At 35.8% G+C, this 17317-nt stretch overlaps 2 protein-coding genes across 3 annotated transcripts in view; one reads left to right on the forward strand and one right to left on the reverse strand.

Annotated features, from left to right (window-relative positions):
• Nucleotides 1-171: 171 nt before the first annotated feature.
• LOC135691026 (uncharacterized) lies at nt 172-1691 on the reverse strand. The gene is made up of 3 exons (XM_089110680.1): nt 1544-1691; nt 939-1079; nt 172-428 (listed from the first exon to the last, which is right to left on the reverse strand). The coding sequence occupies exons 1-3, from the start codon at nt 1689-1691 to the stop codon at nt 172-174; spliced, it is 546 nt and encodes a 181-aa protein (XP_088966806.1).
• Nucleotides 1692-2225: 534 nt separating this feature from the next.
• Nucleotides 2226-17317, forward strand: part of LOC135690937 (uncharacterized) — a 29878-nt gene continuing 14786 nt past the window's right edge. The window contains exons 1-14 of one of the 2 annotated variants that reach the window (XM_065208636.2): nt 2226-2341; nt 3083-3278; nt 3421-3744; nt 7971-8107; nt 8436-8555; nt 8972-9037; nt 9523-9630; nt 10009-10107; nt 10657-10797; nt 11208-11312; nt 11604-11741; nt 11869-11991; nt 12761-12871; nt 13317-13483. In XM_065208636.2, the coding sequence (XP_065064708.2) occupies nt 2327-2341; nt 3083-3278; nt 3421-3744; nt 7971-8107; nt 8436-8555; nt 8972-9037; nt 9523-9630; nt 10009-10107; nt 10657-10797; nt 11208-11312; nt 11604-11741; nt 11869-11991; nt 12761-12871; nt 13317-13483 (1850 nt within the window). In that variant the 5' untranslated portion in view covers nt 2226-2326. Of the gene's footprint in view, nt 2342-3082; nt 3279-3420; nt 3745-7970; nt 8108-8435; nt 8556-8971; nt 9038-9522; nt 9631-10008; nt 10108-10656; nt 10798-11207; nt 11313-11603; nt 11742-11868; nt 11992-12760; nt 12872-13316; nt 17240-17317 lie in introns of those variants that run through there. The other variant, XM_089110676.1, reaches the window with a different exon arrangement.

Genomic DNA, 17317 nt, shown 5'->3' on the forward strand with positions numbered 1-17317 from the left:
CATCATTTAAGGCCTTGATATGTAATATTGTTGTTTTTAAGACATTAAAATAACAGCGCAGGTAAGTTGAGCAATTTGGCTGACGTAACTGTGTTCATTACTCCCGTGCAAAGAAATATTGTTGTTTGAACTTTTTGAGAAACGCAAAGCATTACTGTTGCTAAAGTGAATTTATAGAAATATTTGTTCTCCAGAAAATAAATCAAGTGTCTTGATTTGACTTTCTTCTCTGTTATCCCGTGACTGCATGTGTTCTTTCTTTCTCATCGAACATAGTCTTTTAGGCCTCTTGTGGTCTTCAGCAACAATCTGTTTGGGCCATTGACGAACTGGAGTTGTAGTAGACGTCGTTTCTTGTACCAATTGGTCACCAAATTGACTATTAGGGGTAGCATATTCAAGTGGAGAATTAACTGGAACCATCTGCTCTGCAACGTAGTGTTAACACAAATGACATTTGTTGAAGGTATCTTGTTGAATACTCGTGTTTATATTGCAAGTGAATTTTTATTTAATTTGAAAAGAAGTGCATGGAGCTTACTGTATAAAGTAACGTAGAAGAGTTTCGGTAGAAATGGGTTCAATGATTTTGATAATGTTTTCAGGTTTCAATCGAGATACCTAATTTTGTTGGAAAAATGCATAGCAATTTGATCAGTACCAATAGTGACAAATGTTTAAGGGTGGACACAGTGCAAACAATTATTTTTACCTTGGTTGTTCTTAAGGGTGAATGGAATCCCATGCTATCACAACATATAAGAACAGCATTCAAATTCTTAGTTATGTTTCATACATCTTTTTGATATCATAACTGAAACAACTTTGAGGTGAATATATACTTGACATATTGTAAATATCCCCCAACATTCAAACAAGGCCCAACAATCAACTTGGTCATTTTGTTCAAGGAAGCATTCAAAATGTTTGTTTGTTACCTGCGGCAGGAATGCGAAAGCAAGTAGCTGCTATCGGTGTTAATGAAGGCACTTGATATAGTTCTGTAAATCTTGAGTTCAGTTGTGGGGTCACCGGAGAACTGATTTGTTGAAAGTTCTTCACAGATCTTTGCAAACGTGCTATGATGTAAATTTTTTATATTAGAAAAGCAGAAATTTTAGCTTGCAGACAAAGATTTATGCCCATTAGAGTTCGTTAAAAGCCAGTTAAGAGAAAGCAATGAAGTAAACAAATCTTCAGAAAAGTGTTTTATATATGACACTCTTCTGGATGAAAACAATCAAAATTACTGCTGAAATTTAAATAGATATATTAACACCAGGGAGTAGAGGAGGAGTAGATCAACATAATCATTTGATGCTGATTTAGGCAGCCAGTAATTGTCAATAATATCTGTAACGAGATCAAAACTGGAAACAAATGTAGCTTTGCATACGTACTAAACAACTTAATCATGTTTTCTAATATAAATATTAATCAAAACTTTTTTAAATATCGATTTGCTATGAAGCTATCGTCAAAAAAGTCAACAGGCGAGGTAATCGATGACAGTTTACGAATAAATACTGAAAACCTTGCCTACCCTTTGTTCGTAATGATGTATTGTTTGGGCTGCTAACGTCTTCAACGTCCGGAACACTACGTAATGGAGTGCATAATTGTGTTCTTTGGATGAATGGAGAACAGGGAACACAGTGAAGGTCTGAAGAATCTTGGATCACAGACGACATTCTGTTGAAAAAAATTTCACGTCAATCAGTATGTGGTTTTTTATTACATCGTGGCTTTGTTGGAGGCTGTTATGATACCGCTTTGATCTTCCCAATTAAGAATAGCACTGCATACGTAAATCGCAACATTGTTCAAAACATACAAAATAAGGCTGGCATATCACCCTGCCTTATTCAAATGAATAAAATGCCAAAAATTAATCAATTTTGTCTAAAAAATTCAAAATACGATCGTACGAAGCTTGTGCTATGCATGCTCACATAAATGCAGTGAATGCTGTTGATCGATTATGGTTTTTGTTACCTTTTCTTCCTTCTGTATCTATTTTGCTTCTCATTAATCTCGTTTATCAGAAAGCATTCAAAGATAAAATTTTCAATATATAGTTGTTGATTTTATTTCTTTCAAAATCAATCCTAGATCTTTTTTCTTTCTTGCTTCTCGCTTTGGAAAACATTGATGTGATCACGCAATATTTGGCGGGAAATGCTCGAAAAGCTCGGCCCAGTCTCCCCTTCCCGATGTTGATACACAAAAAATCACGAAAGTAATCACAGTTGCGGACCACTTACAGCGGACATGTTTCTTTCGAGAAACGAGAGTTACCCTGTTATAAGAAGACAAATTGGCGAGCATGAGCTATAGGCAGGTAACTAAGTATCTGTCAATTACGAAGGCTCTAGTTTGCATATTTTTCATTCACTGTGGTCCATTTCATCTTCATTTGCGTGTCATGTCAACAAGATAGCATCATAAAACTAGCTGAGTTACTAGCCTGTTTGTTTTGGGATATTTTTTATTTGGCATTGTTCTTGTAGAATGACGAAAGTTTGATACTGGCTTGTCATAGTCTGTGAGCTTTTTAATTCAGGAAAATCATTGAGATTTTCTTCAACTTTTTGTTAGCCAGCAACCCTGCTGAAACAGAGCATTGAAGCAGAGTTCAATATTCTTAAAGAAATTTTCGTTTTGAGCCTAAATAAATTCTTCAATAAGCATTCTTATTTTTTTCAAATCTGATATGGTTCCAGGGGAACATATTCGAAAGGTATTTCTAAGGGGGGCAGTGAGCTTTTTGCCATCCAGCGGTGGCTAGTTTGCAAATTTCCAAACTTGTCAGCAAATAAAGGATGGCTCACCTACTTGTCAGCAAATGGAACTTGAAAACCCCCCTTGAGCACTATAGCTAGCTATGGGCCTACCTGCAGTCAACTGTAGTCCATGTAAAAATTATATGTGAACCACAAGATAATTGTATATGCCTGCAATGGATAGCCTCTAATATTTATTCAAAATGTTGGCTTAGCTTTTTATTTCATATTCTATTTTTCTTCTGAAAATCCTACTTGTATATATTAATTAATAATTAATAATTAATCTTCATTTGTAGTGTCTATCAAGGATGAAGAGGAAAATTTCAACAGAAACAGAAACACCAAGGAAAGTTAATCATTTAAAAGTGAAATATGGAAATGTGCCATGGAACAAAAGAGCAGTCATAAAAACATACTCAAGAAGCCGTCCTTGTTTGTTAAAAAGAAATGTTAATGTGCATGATGACATTTTCAGGGATCTTTCAAATAAAGGTATACTCACTTGTTTGCATAATATTTCCTTGCTTTCAATTGAAGCTAAGACAAATCTGTTGTAGGCATAAGCTCATAGTTATAAACAAATAATGTCTTCAATCACTCTCACTACTTATTTTGCTTCTACTTTGGCTTCCAGATTCCTCTGCTCAAACTTCAACAGCACCTAAGCTCAAGAATGGAAATCTACACAATTTAGAATCAACATGGAAATGCAACAGCAGTATTAATTCCAGAGTAAATGATACAAGTGGGCATTGCCAGCAAAGAGACAGCCAACCTATGGAGCAATTCATATGCCAGGGCCAAGAGAACTCTACTGGGTCTATTGAAAAGTCTTTGATAATTGATACAATGAAAGACCAAGAAAAAGAGGTATCTCCAAAGAATTCTACCTGTCTTGAAGGAGGAGATAAGATGAGCAATGCTTTAACCAATGGCCCAATGCTTTCTCCAATAAAAGGTCTGTCAATTCCTTCTCTGTTCATTAAACAGCCTAATTCCTTTTGGAAATCAGTTCCTTTAAGTTTGTTATATTCAAATTGCAAAGCAGATTTGATAGATACTTATAACATATGGGCATTGGCGTACCTTTTGACATAGAGTTTGCCTACCTGTTGGTATGGCATGGGCTCCGACAAAGGTTGAAAAGTGAGGAGGGGGGGGGTCAAGGGAAAACTTAACACCCATAACAAAAGATTCTGAAAAAGACTCTATTGTTTTGCAAAAAAGTGGGGGAGCCAAGGCCCCCCGGCCCCCCCTTCATTGGAGGCCCTGTATGGCAGTGGCATACCTCTGCACCACAATAGAAAACTTAAAGGGGAACTGAAGTGAAAAACGATTTTTTTACCACTGATAAAGGTTCCCGTGCTGATTCAAAAACCGTTTGAATTTTTTAAATACGTTATGTAGTTTTTAAGTTATTAAGTTTTTAAAGTCGAAATTTGCCCTCATCGATGGCGGAGCGAGAACGCGGTCAGACCACTGTGTCACGTGACCTTGTGACGTAAAGTGGTGGACACGAAGAGATGTTTTGATGAAATGTAGTAGTGAGTTTGATAAGGTTCATGACAGGTAACAATCGTGAAAATTGTGATAAAAGCATGAAACTTGGTGAAAATACAGAATTCGATATGCGTAACAAGATAGAATATAGACCCATTTTGGGAAAAAAACCCTTGTGCTATTTTTAGCCTGGGGTACTTGTGCCCAGTACTCAGAATATGTTGGCATGGTCAATCTATTTCTGTGAACTATACAGCCATGAAACTTGGCAAACCGACACAATTTGACTTGCTGAAAATGATAAGAATGGTCCCCACCCTCAGAAATGCCCCTTGTGCTATTTTTAGACTGGGGTACTTGTGCCCAGTACTCAAAATACGTCAGTATGGTCAATCTATTTCTGTTAACTATACAGCCACGAAACTTGGCAAACCGACACAATTTGGCTTCTGAAAATGATAAGAATGGTCCCCACCCTCAGAAATGCCCCTCTTGCTATTTTTGGACTGGGGTACTTGTGCCCAGTACTCAGAATACAATAGTATGGTAAATATATTTCTGTTAACCATACAGCCATGAAACTTGGGAAATCTACACAATTTGACTTGCTGAAAAAGATAGAAATGGTCCCCATCCTCAGAACTACCCTTGTACTATTTTTAGACTGGATACTTGTGCCCAGTACTCAGAATACGTTAGTATGTTAACTATACAGCCATGAAACTTGGCAAACCCACACAATTTACTTGCAGAAAATGATAGAAGTGGTCCCCCACTTCAGAAATACCCCTTCAAACATGATTTCTCATGCTTTGTCTACAGAACATGATATCAAAGCACTTTCTGATTTAACTCCAGGCATAAAAAACAATTCATACCAGGATGTACATAAAGGGGGAGGATTTAAAGCACAACCATTAAATGATGTATATGTTTCCAAGTTTATTAAATGTTGAGTTGAAGCGAATTTCAGAAAAATACAACCATTGGGCACAAAAAAACTTCATTCTCAAAATATAAAAACAGTGTATCTAAACAACAGGCAGTGACAGAATATATTAACAGAACATTGTACCCTGAAGGTAAAACATTTTCCTCTGATTATTTATAAAAAATGTTACCAAGAAGGTGGTACAGGACCATTATTGTAAGAGAAAATCTTGATCAAATCCAAACTATTCTACACATTTTGATGTGAGTGAACTATGTTGAAAAGTACACCTTAGGAATCTTAAAAATATCAAACCTTGCTCAATCCCCCCCCCCCCTTGATGTGACTAATCTAGTGATTTGGCCTAGGGCTGACAAGATTTGGCCATTGTCCAACTAGTTTCAACAAATTTCTCTTCTTGCTATTATGAACTAAAAGTCTGGTCCTTTTGAATAACCCCGTGTATATAACCCTGTTCTCCACTGTATATGTAGTAGGTAGCTGATTTTTGCATTTTCATTGTCTCTCTGCAGAATTTTGAAACTCTTGTCTTCTTTGACTAAAGTTCTTTTCTTTACATTTGTGATAAATGCATACTTAAAGTTGTCCAGTTATTCCAGCACAAATACCCAAAAACCAGCAAACCATACATTGATCGGCCACTGTTTGTAGATACCTAGCAAAGTGGATATAATTTTAGGTATTATTCTATTTTAGGCATATTTATGCAATTCTATTAAATATTTGACATTTTCGAATTATCAGTCCAAAAATCTGAATTGCAGGAAGATTTAATAATACTTGTCAATGTACACAAAACAAACCAGTTTTTAAACCAAAAGTGGATTAGGTCGACCTGTTCCGTGCTACACATCAAACTATGTATAAACGTTTTTATATCAAAGCAAATATTTATTAAATTGTAACATGTAATAATCCTTATTATTTCAGATTTTAGAAATGGAAAGATTATAATAGGAAGCCTACTCATTCTCTGTTGTATCTTACTTTTTATAAGGAAATTGAGTTTGAGTATTTCTTGCCTTCATTGCAAGGAAAGAAACAAGGATCGACGTACCATTTATTTACTTCCTCATTTCTACCAACAAAACGAGCACGTCGCGGGAGATAATTCATCCTCATCCTCTGGGATCTCATCGGGCCTAGGCTAACCTTCATCGCCACTTTCGCAGGTCCCGTTCGCCCTTGGTAGGGCAAGTACTTCACCACCACATGCTCCAAACACTTCATCGTCGCTCGATCTTAAGTCTGTTGTCATTCCTGAAGAGCTGTCGTGAAAATTGCGATCTGAAATTTTACCTACTAACCAAATTCCCTCCCTCCGATTCACTCTACTACACTGTTGTTTTCGTTAGGTTCGGGGCACGTGTCCACGACTTTACGTCAGCGCCTGAAACTTGTCTCCAGACCTCTCCGCCACGGAAATGGAGAAATTTCACACTTTGCGCGTTAAATGCAGGAAAACGAAAAGAAAAACACTAATTTCGTGTCGATATTCGAAATCAGCACGATGAAAACTACTAATTAAATGATTTTCATTTTTCACTTCAGTTCCCCTTTAAAGAGAGAACAATTTCATTAGCTTAGCATTCAAAATAAACACATCAAGAATGTTTTTGCAATTATTTTTGTATATATTTTTGCAAGTTTGTTTTTCAAACTTTGTCAGGAAATTTTCAGACTTGTCAGCAAATAAACGATGGTTCACCCAATTTCTCCACAAATGGAATTTGAGCACAATAGCAATGGCCCGAAACTCCTTAAGAATGTTTGTTTTCTCTTGGATGCCCAGAGGAACTATCAATGCTTGCATAATGTACCAAATTTATGGATGATAAGGATGTAGGTATCTTGCATAGTAGTTTAGATATGAAAAGTGGATGCAGTTAGTGGAAATATTTTTATCGGACCCAAGTTATCTTGAAGGACAACTTGCAAAAAAAGTTGCAAAATAATCATGATGCATTTGTTTTGAACACAAATCTATGCAATTTTTCTCTCCGTAACTTTCTTGTTCTAGTGCAGAAGTACACTAAGCCTACACCAGTGCTACAACAAATTGATCTGGGGTAAGCCATTGCTGCACCAGACATGCACCATTGCTGCACCAACAGGTGGCGGTTTTACTAAACTACGGAATCACCCAAAACGAGCCAAAACGACCAATAACCAGCCAAAACCAGCCGTAACGACCAACCATGTAGCTGTAGGTGTCGGTAGGGGGGGGGGGGGCAAACTCAAGCAAGAACCATACCTCAGGCTTTAAAACAGGAGGCTTTGAAACAAGAAAACAGATATATGACAAACAGATATATTTGGGCAAAATCAAGGTCATGGAATTATAAATATGCCAAATTTTCAAAATATCATTTGGAAAAACTGTAGCCAGAGGAGGCAAGCTGTCGTCAAAATTTTCATTTGGGGGGCACAGCCCTCCGTGCCCCCTGCAGCTATGTGGCTGGTAACGACCCAAAATTATACAGAACGACCCAACACGATCCAAAACGTCACAAATAGCATCGAGCAGAACGACCGTTTTTCGCGCCTTTTTTTGTCTTGTGCACGGGGGCTGAGAGTAGAAAACCATTTCTCAAGAGCCCCCCTTGTTATTTTGATAGGACTGCACCACTGCTCTACACTATGATCTTATGCTTCTCTACTGCACTCTATGGGAATTTTTTGAAACAAGACACTATGTTGGATTATATCTGTGTTTCATTTGTCTACTTTAGCTGTAAATAGAACAAACTATGAAGCTGTGTCAATGGATTTCACAAAGCCATGTGAAGCAGAAGGAAGAAAGCTTGAAACAAATAATTGTCTTTCAACAATTGGCAAATCATCCCCATTTATTTTAGCTGCGCTAATGGTATGTAAATGTAAAATTTTGTACATATTGTTCCTACCTTTCTATCTTTATATGTGTTATTGTTGTATCTGCCGATAATGGTCCAATAGTGTGCATAGTTCCTATGATTTCATTTTTCATAGAGAAATTTCTATACAAATAAGGCCAAATTCGCAAAAATTGGAGCTCTTCACACTGGAGAAAATAGTTTGATTTATGCTGTCTGATGTACACATGTAAAAAACCAAAACCGAGCACCAGTGTAATTCAGTGTAAGAAGTTTCCAAGGTGTATCAAATATTGCGGCATTTTTAAAATTTATTGCATATATCCCACCTGGTGTTTACAGAAGCAAAAGAAAAGGAAGGCGAGGAAATATAGTCCAATGTCATTCATTAGAGAGAGGGTTAGAGAGAAGAGATTAACATTGCCAAAAGAATACATGCTGGCTCGTACATACGTTTTCAAGGTATGCTAATGGTCTTAAACTAGCAGATCTTTTGTTATCATTGGTGACTTTCGGGAATGATTTTCCCTAGTTTTATAATCTGGTGCATCTTGATGAAAGCTCTTTATGTTTGTTCTAACAATATCGTAAGTTACAGGACAGTACCTGACCAAATCAATGATAACTAACCGTACTACATTTAAATTGCTGAACACAGCTATTGGGACACAACTTCTTATTCTATGAACTATACTTCCCCTCCCCATACTTCAACTGAAGGCAGTCCTGTTTGCTTTATATCAGCATTATCGATCGAGTAATGCTTTTGCCTTATATGTTAAATTTTTAATCAGTTGTTGTACTTTTATGAAGAAATTTGTTGATTCACAATTCAACACAATTCACAGAAGAATACAATTCAAAATTTCTTGTTTCAGACACCAAGTTACCTTGGCAAATTTAAAAATCCCAAAGCATCTTGCTCCAGTTCGTCGAAATCTCCAGTGAGTAGATCTTGGCATATTCTTGTGTTATTAAATAATGGCTTGACGATTTAAGTTAATCCAATGTTAAGATAATATATTTTAGTTATATAAGTCTCTGTTCTCTAATAAGAAATACAAACCCATTATTATATTATATGGTGTTGTCCGCATTCTACTACCTGTCAAAGTATTTGCACTTAAACACAATGTATTTGGGTCTGATATGTGTTCTTGCACCACAATCTATGTTTTTGTACAAGAAAAGTTATCTGGAAAGTTAATTTATTTGTACACAGAATAGAGAAAGTTGCTCTTTGTAGATCTATTCTTACATCATACAAATGTGTATCTTCTTAGCATTATTCCATGTGCGATATGTCTCAACGTGCATTAAGACATAATGCATGTAGATTTGAAAAAGTATTGAGCCAATCATTGAAGTATCTTTTAATACAATTCCAAGTAGTACCTTTTGTTACTTGATTCACTGATCATCCTAACAGAAAACGGTAGATATTGCGAACAGTCAAAATTTTGAAATAACAATTTTGGAACAATGTAAACCAGTGCCGAACAATTCGATCAACGATGTAAACGAAGAATATTTTAACGTGAGTCTGAATTAACCAATTATTATTTCTCTAATAACACATTGTATCCAATCATTTTTTAATTCTTAAAGGAATTTTGCTTATTCGCAATATTAAAGGTGATCTGTTATCGAAGCTTTTGGCATTAAAGTGGCTTTACGGAAATTAGAGCTTGATTAAATGCACTTTTAATAAGAAATTTCATGACAGATATTTTTCTAAGACATTCCATCCGAAACATTACTAACGGCACTTTACAGAAGGAGTGTTTTTTTCTACCTTTTTATTCACTTCTTTTCTTTTCATTCTTTTTTTCTTCTTCCTCTTCTTCTGTTTTTTCTTGTTCTTCTTCTTTTTCTTCTATCAGATGAATAATAACAAAACATTTTCCATATGTAGGAAGGCAAGTCGAAATACCCTGAAGCTGCTCTCAAAAAGCCACTCCTTTCAGATACGAATGCAAATGTTAAGAACACGAATCAAAATATATCATGTAAGGTATGCAACAAAATAGCTATCAGTAGGTCAACATGTTATCAGAGAAGATATCAAGACTGAATATGAAATGTGAACAATCAATGTTGATTCTTATATTCTGTAACCAGATTTACGATCCCTATCCCCAGATAAATGTTTTCGCTAGCCCTTGCTGGAAGCCAGATTTGAGTTAAAATAGACACAGGTTCTTTATTCAATGGAAGATGTTAATTGACAATAATCAACATTTGATAATAATCAACATTTGATAATAATCAACATTTGCTGGGATTTTTAAGTTATGTCGAGGGCTGTGTATAAGTTCACAAAAAATAAAATGAAAAACCTTGGGCAAAATTTGCGTTAAACCGCTACTAAACATAATTGGTGTCCTTAAACAGTTTCTAAATATATTTTCTTACATTTTAAAAATGTCAATGAAACCGGAAAACAACTTAGCATAAACTTTTACAATGATTAAAGTTTAAGGAGATAAATTGTGATGTAGTATCATTGATGCCCTACAGTAAATATCCACAATTGATGCCAGTTTTCTTGTTCTCTAATTAGGAGGCCACGCTGGTAAAGTCCATATTGCCAGTTTCTGAGCATTCACTACTGGAAAGCCTAGAGTTGACCAACAATGGTGTGAAAAATAATGATACTAAGTCGAACATGACAAAGACGAATGACTCTTCACATTCTAGTCTGGTAAATTCGATTTATCAAGAACATCCTACTAGCAGAGGCAAAGAGGCCAAATGACTGATTTTTTACATGATTTGATTAATATAGAGTACTATTTTAATAGGATTATTACAATTAGTAGGAAGATATGTGCAATAATCTTATAATAACTTGCTGTTCATCCAAATTATGCCGTTCAAAGACCCTGCACTCTTTTTGCTAGTATAGGGTTTGTATTTTCATTCAGGTTGGAGTGAGTGGAATTTATATCACCGCAATTTGGTTCATGGTAATAATTCCAATATACTTAATTTACGCTTTGAAGCACTTAAGAAATAATTCGTGAAGTGACAAATGTTGATGTAGAAAATACCTCCCTTTGAAGTCATACCAATTACGCCCTCTTTTAACTTTCTAGTCTATCTTTATCACAGGGTATCGAGTTAAAGCCATTTAAAGTTGTTTTGGAAAAAACATTACTGGAAAATTCTACATCTGCTGAGAAAGCGAAGAAAACTGTTGAAATCAGCTCTAGCAAGGTGGCTGATGAATTTCTTTCGCTTCTTATGTAAAGATGCGTTTTGGCACAATCATATGTTTTTAGCATGCGATTCATAACTGATTAATTTCAGATAAAATTTGGCTCACGATTTGCAATTAATTACGTTTGACAACATTTGTAATCATGATGTTATCGTGCAATCATATAAATGATGTAATCATGCAATCAGATAACTTCAGGATCATCCTTGAAGACAATTCTGGTTTTGTTAATCAGAGACGTGTTTTGTTAATATGCTACTTTTACAATGTTCTTGTCTTTCTAACAGGTACATTCAGTGGTGAAATCGCAATCACAATTTGAGAAAGCTCTTCTTGAAGACCTAGAGCTTCCACCCATTAATAATGAAGGTATAGAAGCAACATCAGACGTGACAAAAAAGCAAGGAGCTACAAGTTCGAGATTGGTAAATCCTCTTCACTCTACACCGTCCAGAAATCAAATAATTCCAATTTCCTTTATATTATCATTATGCCTCCTTTTATCAAACAAGCAGGAAATCCATTCTTATAACTAAAGCTCTTGCATTTTAGGAAGTACGTCACACCGATGCCGATAAAAATGAAAATGAAAGCTCATCGGAGTCATCGGAAGTTTCAAAAGAAAAAGCACTAGAAGAAAACGACAATGAATTTGTAGGGAAAAAGACACCCGAGGTTGGCATTTAGTATATACTTGATTTCTTTAAACTTTGTCACATAAACCTGCTGCAAATGACCATTTCTTCCGAAGACTTCTTTGACGAATGTAAGATGTATATAAGATATAAGCAAGGCATTATATGAATTATATCAGAGAAACTTGTGCACGTGCTAATTTATGATATAAATCCAGTATTCGGGAAAAAAGCCATCTACAAAGTTCAGTTTCCAGATGATTGTTCCCATCACTATGTCGTGTAACTAGCAATGAGAAGAATGAGCTTCTCATAGAGTGAGCTGCACATTAATTTGATTAGTGATCCCCGCCATGCCATTGGCTGTCGTTATGGTAAAGAATTTACCCTGATTTCTTACCCTTGACAGGTGTTGCCTTGACGTTACGTTTACCCCTCTCCAAACTTCCCTCTTCTTTATCTCTATCCATTTTTTATAAAAATAACTTATAATAAGGCATTATTGCCAAGTATCTTTAAAGACCTGTATATAATTTGTTTCTCTTTGCATCTGCTACGCACAGCTATTCTCTGCATGTGTATCAAGTAGGCGCCTCAACTCTGTACCCACTTGACCTGCCTACACAGTCTAGGCGCTCGATTGGAAAGGCACAAGAACTGTTTAGTCAGATAAAAATGCTAAACAAAAATTCCCTGTTCATCAAATTATCGATACACACCAATGTGTTTTTGCTGGTATGACCTTCATCTTAAATCAATATTTTATTCTGAGTTACAATGTAATTGCAAGGCATTTTCATCATTTTCAGAGTTGCAAGTCCGCTACAAAGGAAACTACATCGAGCACAAGGCCTACTAGAAAAGGCACTCTCAAAGCTGCTCAAGAAATCACACCAGAGAATAAGAATGCTTCATTTGATGTAATCATTTTTGCCATTTACAATCTGGTTCGATTGCTTGGGTTTGAATTGAAAATTTTGAGGAATTTATCTATAGTGAACAAATGTAAGGTGATCTTAAACGTAAACAACAAATCTAAAACTTTGGTAACTTTGATTAAGTTATGTACTGTTTATCATGCTATTTACTATAATGCCCTATCAACTGTACTCGTGAATTTGCAAAGTTTTCAAACCCCTGTTTCGAACTCTCTCGATTTATGTATGTTGGGAGCCAGAGATTTCATTGGGTAGATATCACTTTGAAATAACAGATTCATTGCTTTTAGAATATAAGAACGGTTCTGTGTTGCTTTCATTGCTATTCAGTTAAGAGGATTTGGCTTCGTTTTAATTGGTTCCCTTTACTCTCATATGATTTGATGAAAATCATGTTTGTAATTTATCTTCATATTTTCCTTGACAGCTTAAAGAAAGATGCAGTGCCACAATCCGTCGCAGTCTTCGTTTTCAAAAATCCCGTGTGCCATTAGACATTCTAATTACAATGCCAGCAGATGAAGTGGAATTTAATCGTAGAAGCAAACGTATAGTAAAGACGACAAAAGACAACTTCATTTTCGACATGAACAGGTATTCCAAAGATACTTTATTTTCATAAAAATTTCCACTTAAAAATTGCTTCAATTTGTTATTATGTGTTTTTGTTACTTACTATTATGCTAATCGTTTCCACCAGTTGGTTGTTATGAAACCTATTTTTTTTTATTTATTTGATTAGAAATCTGAGCTAAGGTTGGTCAGAACAGCTATCAAAGATGGCTGAGTGTTTCTGTTAGATTCAAGTAGTTTCCAGCGTTTTATGTTTGCCTAGTACTGTAATGCAGGCTTATGTTGGCTTGTTTTGTCCCCAGACCGCTCTTGCAGATTAGAGTAGAATCAGTCGTGGTTAGTATCAGTGATGGTCATTATGGGGGCATTGGGGCAGGGGCCCTCAAATCGCGTTCATGTCGGCAAATTTGGGCTTTTTTCGGATATTTGACAAACGTTTAACGTGCCGAAGGCCATCCAAAAAGTTGTTTTGTCAAAAAGCGTAGGCTTTAGCCCCCTCCCCCATCCCACTTTTTCCCATCCCACTTCCCCCCATCCCCAACGATCTTATGACTCCATTCAGAGAAATCACAATCTGTTTGAACTAAAATTAGTTGAATATCATTTTCTAACCTATTTAGAATTTTAGTGCAGTTCATAGTTACTAACATTTGCTTTGTTTATTTTGTATTTTTTCAAGCAATGTTATTCTAACAAAGTAACCTTTGTAATTTATGTGAAAATGTTGAGTTGTATAATTGAAAAGAAATTAATGAAAAAGTTGTAAAATTTAGAGCAGATTAAGTACAATAACGCAAACCAGATTATATACAATCGTTTTCGAAATATTCAATTTTCCAGATTACGTCATACATAATATTCAAATTTGAGATCTCATCATCTTGTTTTCGAACGGTTATTCATGATGTTAGTTGCTAATTTATGTGCAAAAATTTGTGTTTTTGGAATTCAATGCACAGTTGATATAAACAAAGATTGTAATGTGTAATGACAATGATTGAGATGAAAAAAATAGATTTTATTTGAAAGAGGAACATGACTAAATGCTTTTGAAAGTTTCCCTTTTGATGCTAGTGAAACGCTTGGCAACACTCGGCAAAATATTATCATTATATATTGCAAGGTTTTGTTTCCAAGTCCATTTAATTTCTGTAATTGTTGTTTAAAAACAAGGAAGATGAAAAGTGCATTGCTTCTTGATTAGGGGAGCGCCCACGGCTACTCACTACTGTTTTCGAACAAATTTGTCCTCTAGAATTTCTATAAAGAGGCTTGAATAGAGTTCTGGATAGTTTATTTTACACTTTTTCTAGAGTTTCGATTATAACAACGTACAGTCACTGCCAAAACTACTTGGAACATCCAACACTTAAAGCTATGCTTTTCTATTTTTCATTTGTTTGGTCGACTACTTCTACTTCCACCCTCTTTCTCCCCAAAACAATGTTGATAGTTGTCATGTCATACAGGCCACAAGAAAAAGCGTACTCAATAACCTCTCTCTTTTTTCTATTGTAAATCAACATTGTTCTTATGGGGGAGAGGGGGGGTGGCTAAATTTGCCTTTAGTGTTCCAAGGCTTTTGGCAGGGATTGCAGCTTTTCTCTTGCAACCTACCAATCATCTATTTTGGGAGGACAGAGATCTGAGTGGTGATGTTACTCCCGCTTAATTTTTGTCTCAATCTCATACTTAAGAAATTGATTTGCTTGTATGCAATAGGGGAAATCCTTTTTTGAAGACAATAGAAATTAAGGATATTACATTGCAAAATTCGTCAAATGGGGTTGATCATTTTAACTGCATCTTGCACTAGTTGCATCTGCAATCACAAATAAGCAAAGTTTCTTCGATAGTTTATTTAATACATCGACATACGTGGCATTATCAGTCTTTTCAGACATCTGATTCTTGCTTTTTTCCCTCTCTCTTGAGCCTCAAAATCTTCATATTTCTGTTTCTTATGCTGAAATAATGCATTTTGGGACAAAGTTGGCAGTTTTAAATTTTCTTTCTGGGGCAATTCCATGCCTTTTCTTTTCCAATACCGCTCTCTTTCATTTTGCTTTTCAAGTGTTTTTTTCAAGCTTATGACAATGGGGCATTTCGTATTGATAGAAGCTTCCTTTCTTGGCTTGAGGGCCTCAGTGCTAGGACCATTATTAGAGATTGCTGGCAGGGTTCTCTCTTTACCTGATTCGGAATTTTGTGTTGCTAGTGCAAGCGCCGATCCAACCATATTTCCAGTTATGTGATTTTGGTGTAGAATGTTTCGGGTAGCGTTAGAGTTTTTGATACAATTCATCGCTGCAGCCCTAAGGTCTTGCATTGTTACTCCGCAACTGTGTTCATTCGAAACTGTTGTTGTACTGCTCGACGCCCTTGAATTGTAGGGTGAGACTGGGTTACGTTTAGCATGTTTCGTCCTGTTTTGCTCCTTTCTTCTGTGCACTGAGAGTCTTTTGCCGTTGACTAATACGAACATGGACAGACTAGAATCTTTCATTTCGAAATTTGAACTCAAGAGTAATTGAGCATCATTCCATACACGAACAATTTTGTAACTTTCATTGATGAAGAGTCTATCTGGTATTTTTCACATTTGGTTAAAACGTTCTGAAAAATGTATACGTGCTTTCGCAGTCGTTTACAGTCCCTTCGCCTCTATATCCTTGGCGGTAACAAACATAGATTATAAAGTCAAGCACATTATTTTATATTGACGATTTCCATTCGACGATCTAGAATTCCACTTCTTCGTGTATGTTTGTTTTGTGTTCCATATGATCACCTTGTTGTATCTGAATCCTGCAGTTACGCTTTTGGCACTTTCCAGGTGATCATACAGAAAGCTGCCGCCCGACCGGCGTTTTTCGTCACCCCTTGAGAATATAGCAGTGAATGCTTCGTTTGTAGCGCTTTTATAAATGGTGCCACCTCAAATGTTTTTGTATTGAGGCGGGGACTTTAGAATCGTCTATTAATTGAATAATTGTTTTACCAATAGCTCTTTTTTGTTTAGGTGCAATCAGTTCCTGTTTTGTCAATTAAATATTTTCGACCGACGTAAAAGATTGTTCCCAAATGTAGATGTCGGTCTTCAAAAAAGAGTCGTTTCTTACGTAATCATTTATCAAAGCTGTAATAATTTATCACGCTGAAATGTAAAAATTCTCCCCCATCTTCTCTGCTGCTGAGGTCTACTCTTTGAGAACGAGAATTAAAATAGCTTTAAAAGAAAAGACAGAGATCTGCACGCCTTGGTGTCCAACGAATAGGATGAGTTTTTGTTACATTTCAGAGTTTTCAAGCAACTTTTCAAGAGTTTTTGACTTGGCTATATCTCATTTGCAAGATTTCTCACAAGTAGATGAAAATACTTGATTCAGTAGTTCTCAGCTGATTCAGTTGTCTATGTTTTCGGCTAAACTGAATTGGGATTGAGTTGAGACCTATGTGGTAATATGATTGTAATATAATGCAAAGTTATATATGGTGCCATGGTGTAATATAATGTGATATATAATGCGAGTGATGTTGGTTTTTTTCGCATTCAGGATTTGAAACACATTCACCAGCTTATTTAGTTTGACTAGCTGCCCGCTTAAGCAAAGTATTTTGATCTGACCTCGCTCCCAGCTATTTTAGACATATTGTTTTCGAATCCCACTTATTGGCACACAAAGGTAAAGATCTTCTCTCAAAACTCTTGCTATCCAGTCGAAGATTACTTAACTAATTAATTTGGTTTCCTCTCTTACGTGAGTAATTTTCACGTCACTGTTTCAGACAAAATACAACTTAAATTTTTTAAATGATTTTTTTCAACATTTAATCATTACCATGCAAGCATTT

Source organism: Rhopilema esculentum, chromosome 10 (assembly GCF_057945365.1).
Source record: "Rhopilema esculentum isolate cy_ngs chromosome 10, ASM5794536v1, whole genome shotgun sequence".
Lineage (NCBI taxonomy): Eukaryota > Metazoa > Cnidaria > Scyphozoa > Rhizostomeae > Rhizostomatidae > Rhopilema > Rhopilema esculentum.

Coding starts and splice junctions, on each gene's coding strand:
- LOC135691026 (XM_089110680.1), bottom strand. CDS start 1,691: ATGTCGTCTGTGATCCAAGATTCTTCAGACCTTCACTGTGTTCCCTGT. Junction 1,080..1,543: donor TACATCATTACGAACAAAGG/GTAGGCAAGGTT, acceptor TTTACATCATAG/CACGTTTGCAAAGATCTGTG. Junction 429..938: donor CTTTCGCATTCCTGCCGCAG/GTAACAAACAAA, acceptor ACTACGTTGCAG/AGCAGATGGTTCCAGTTAAT.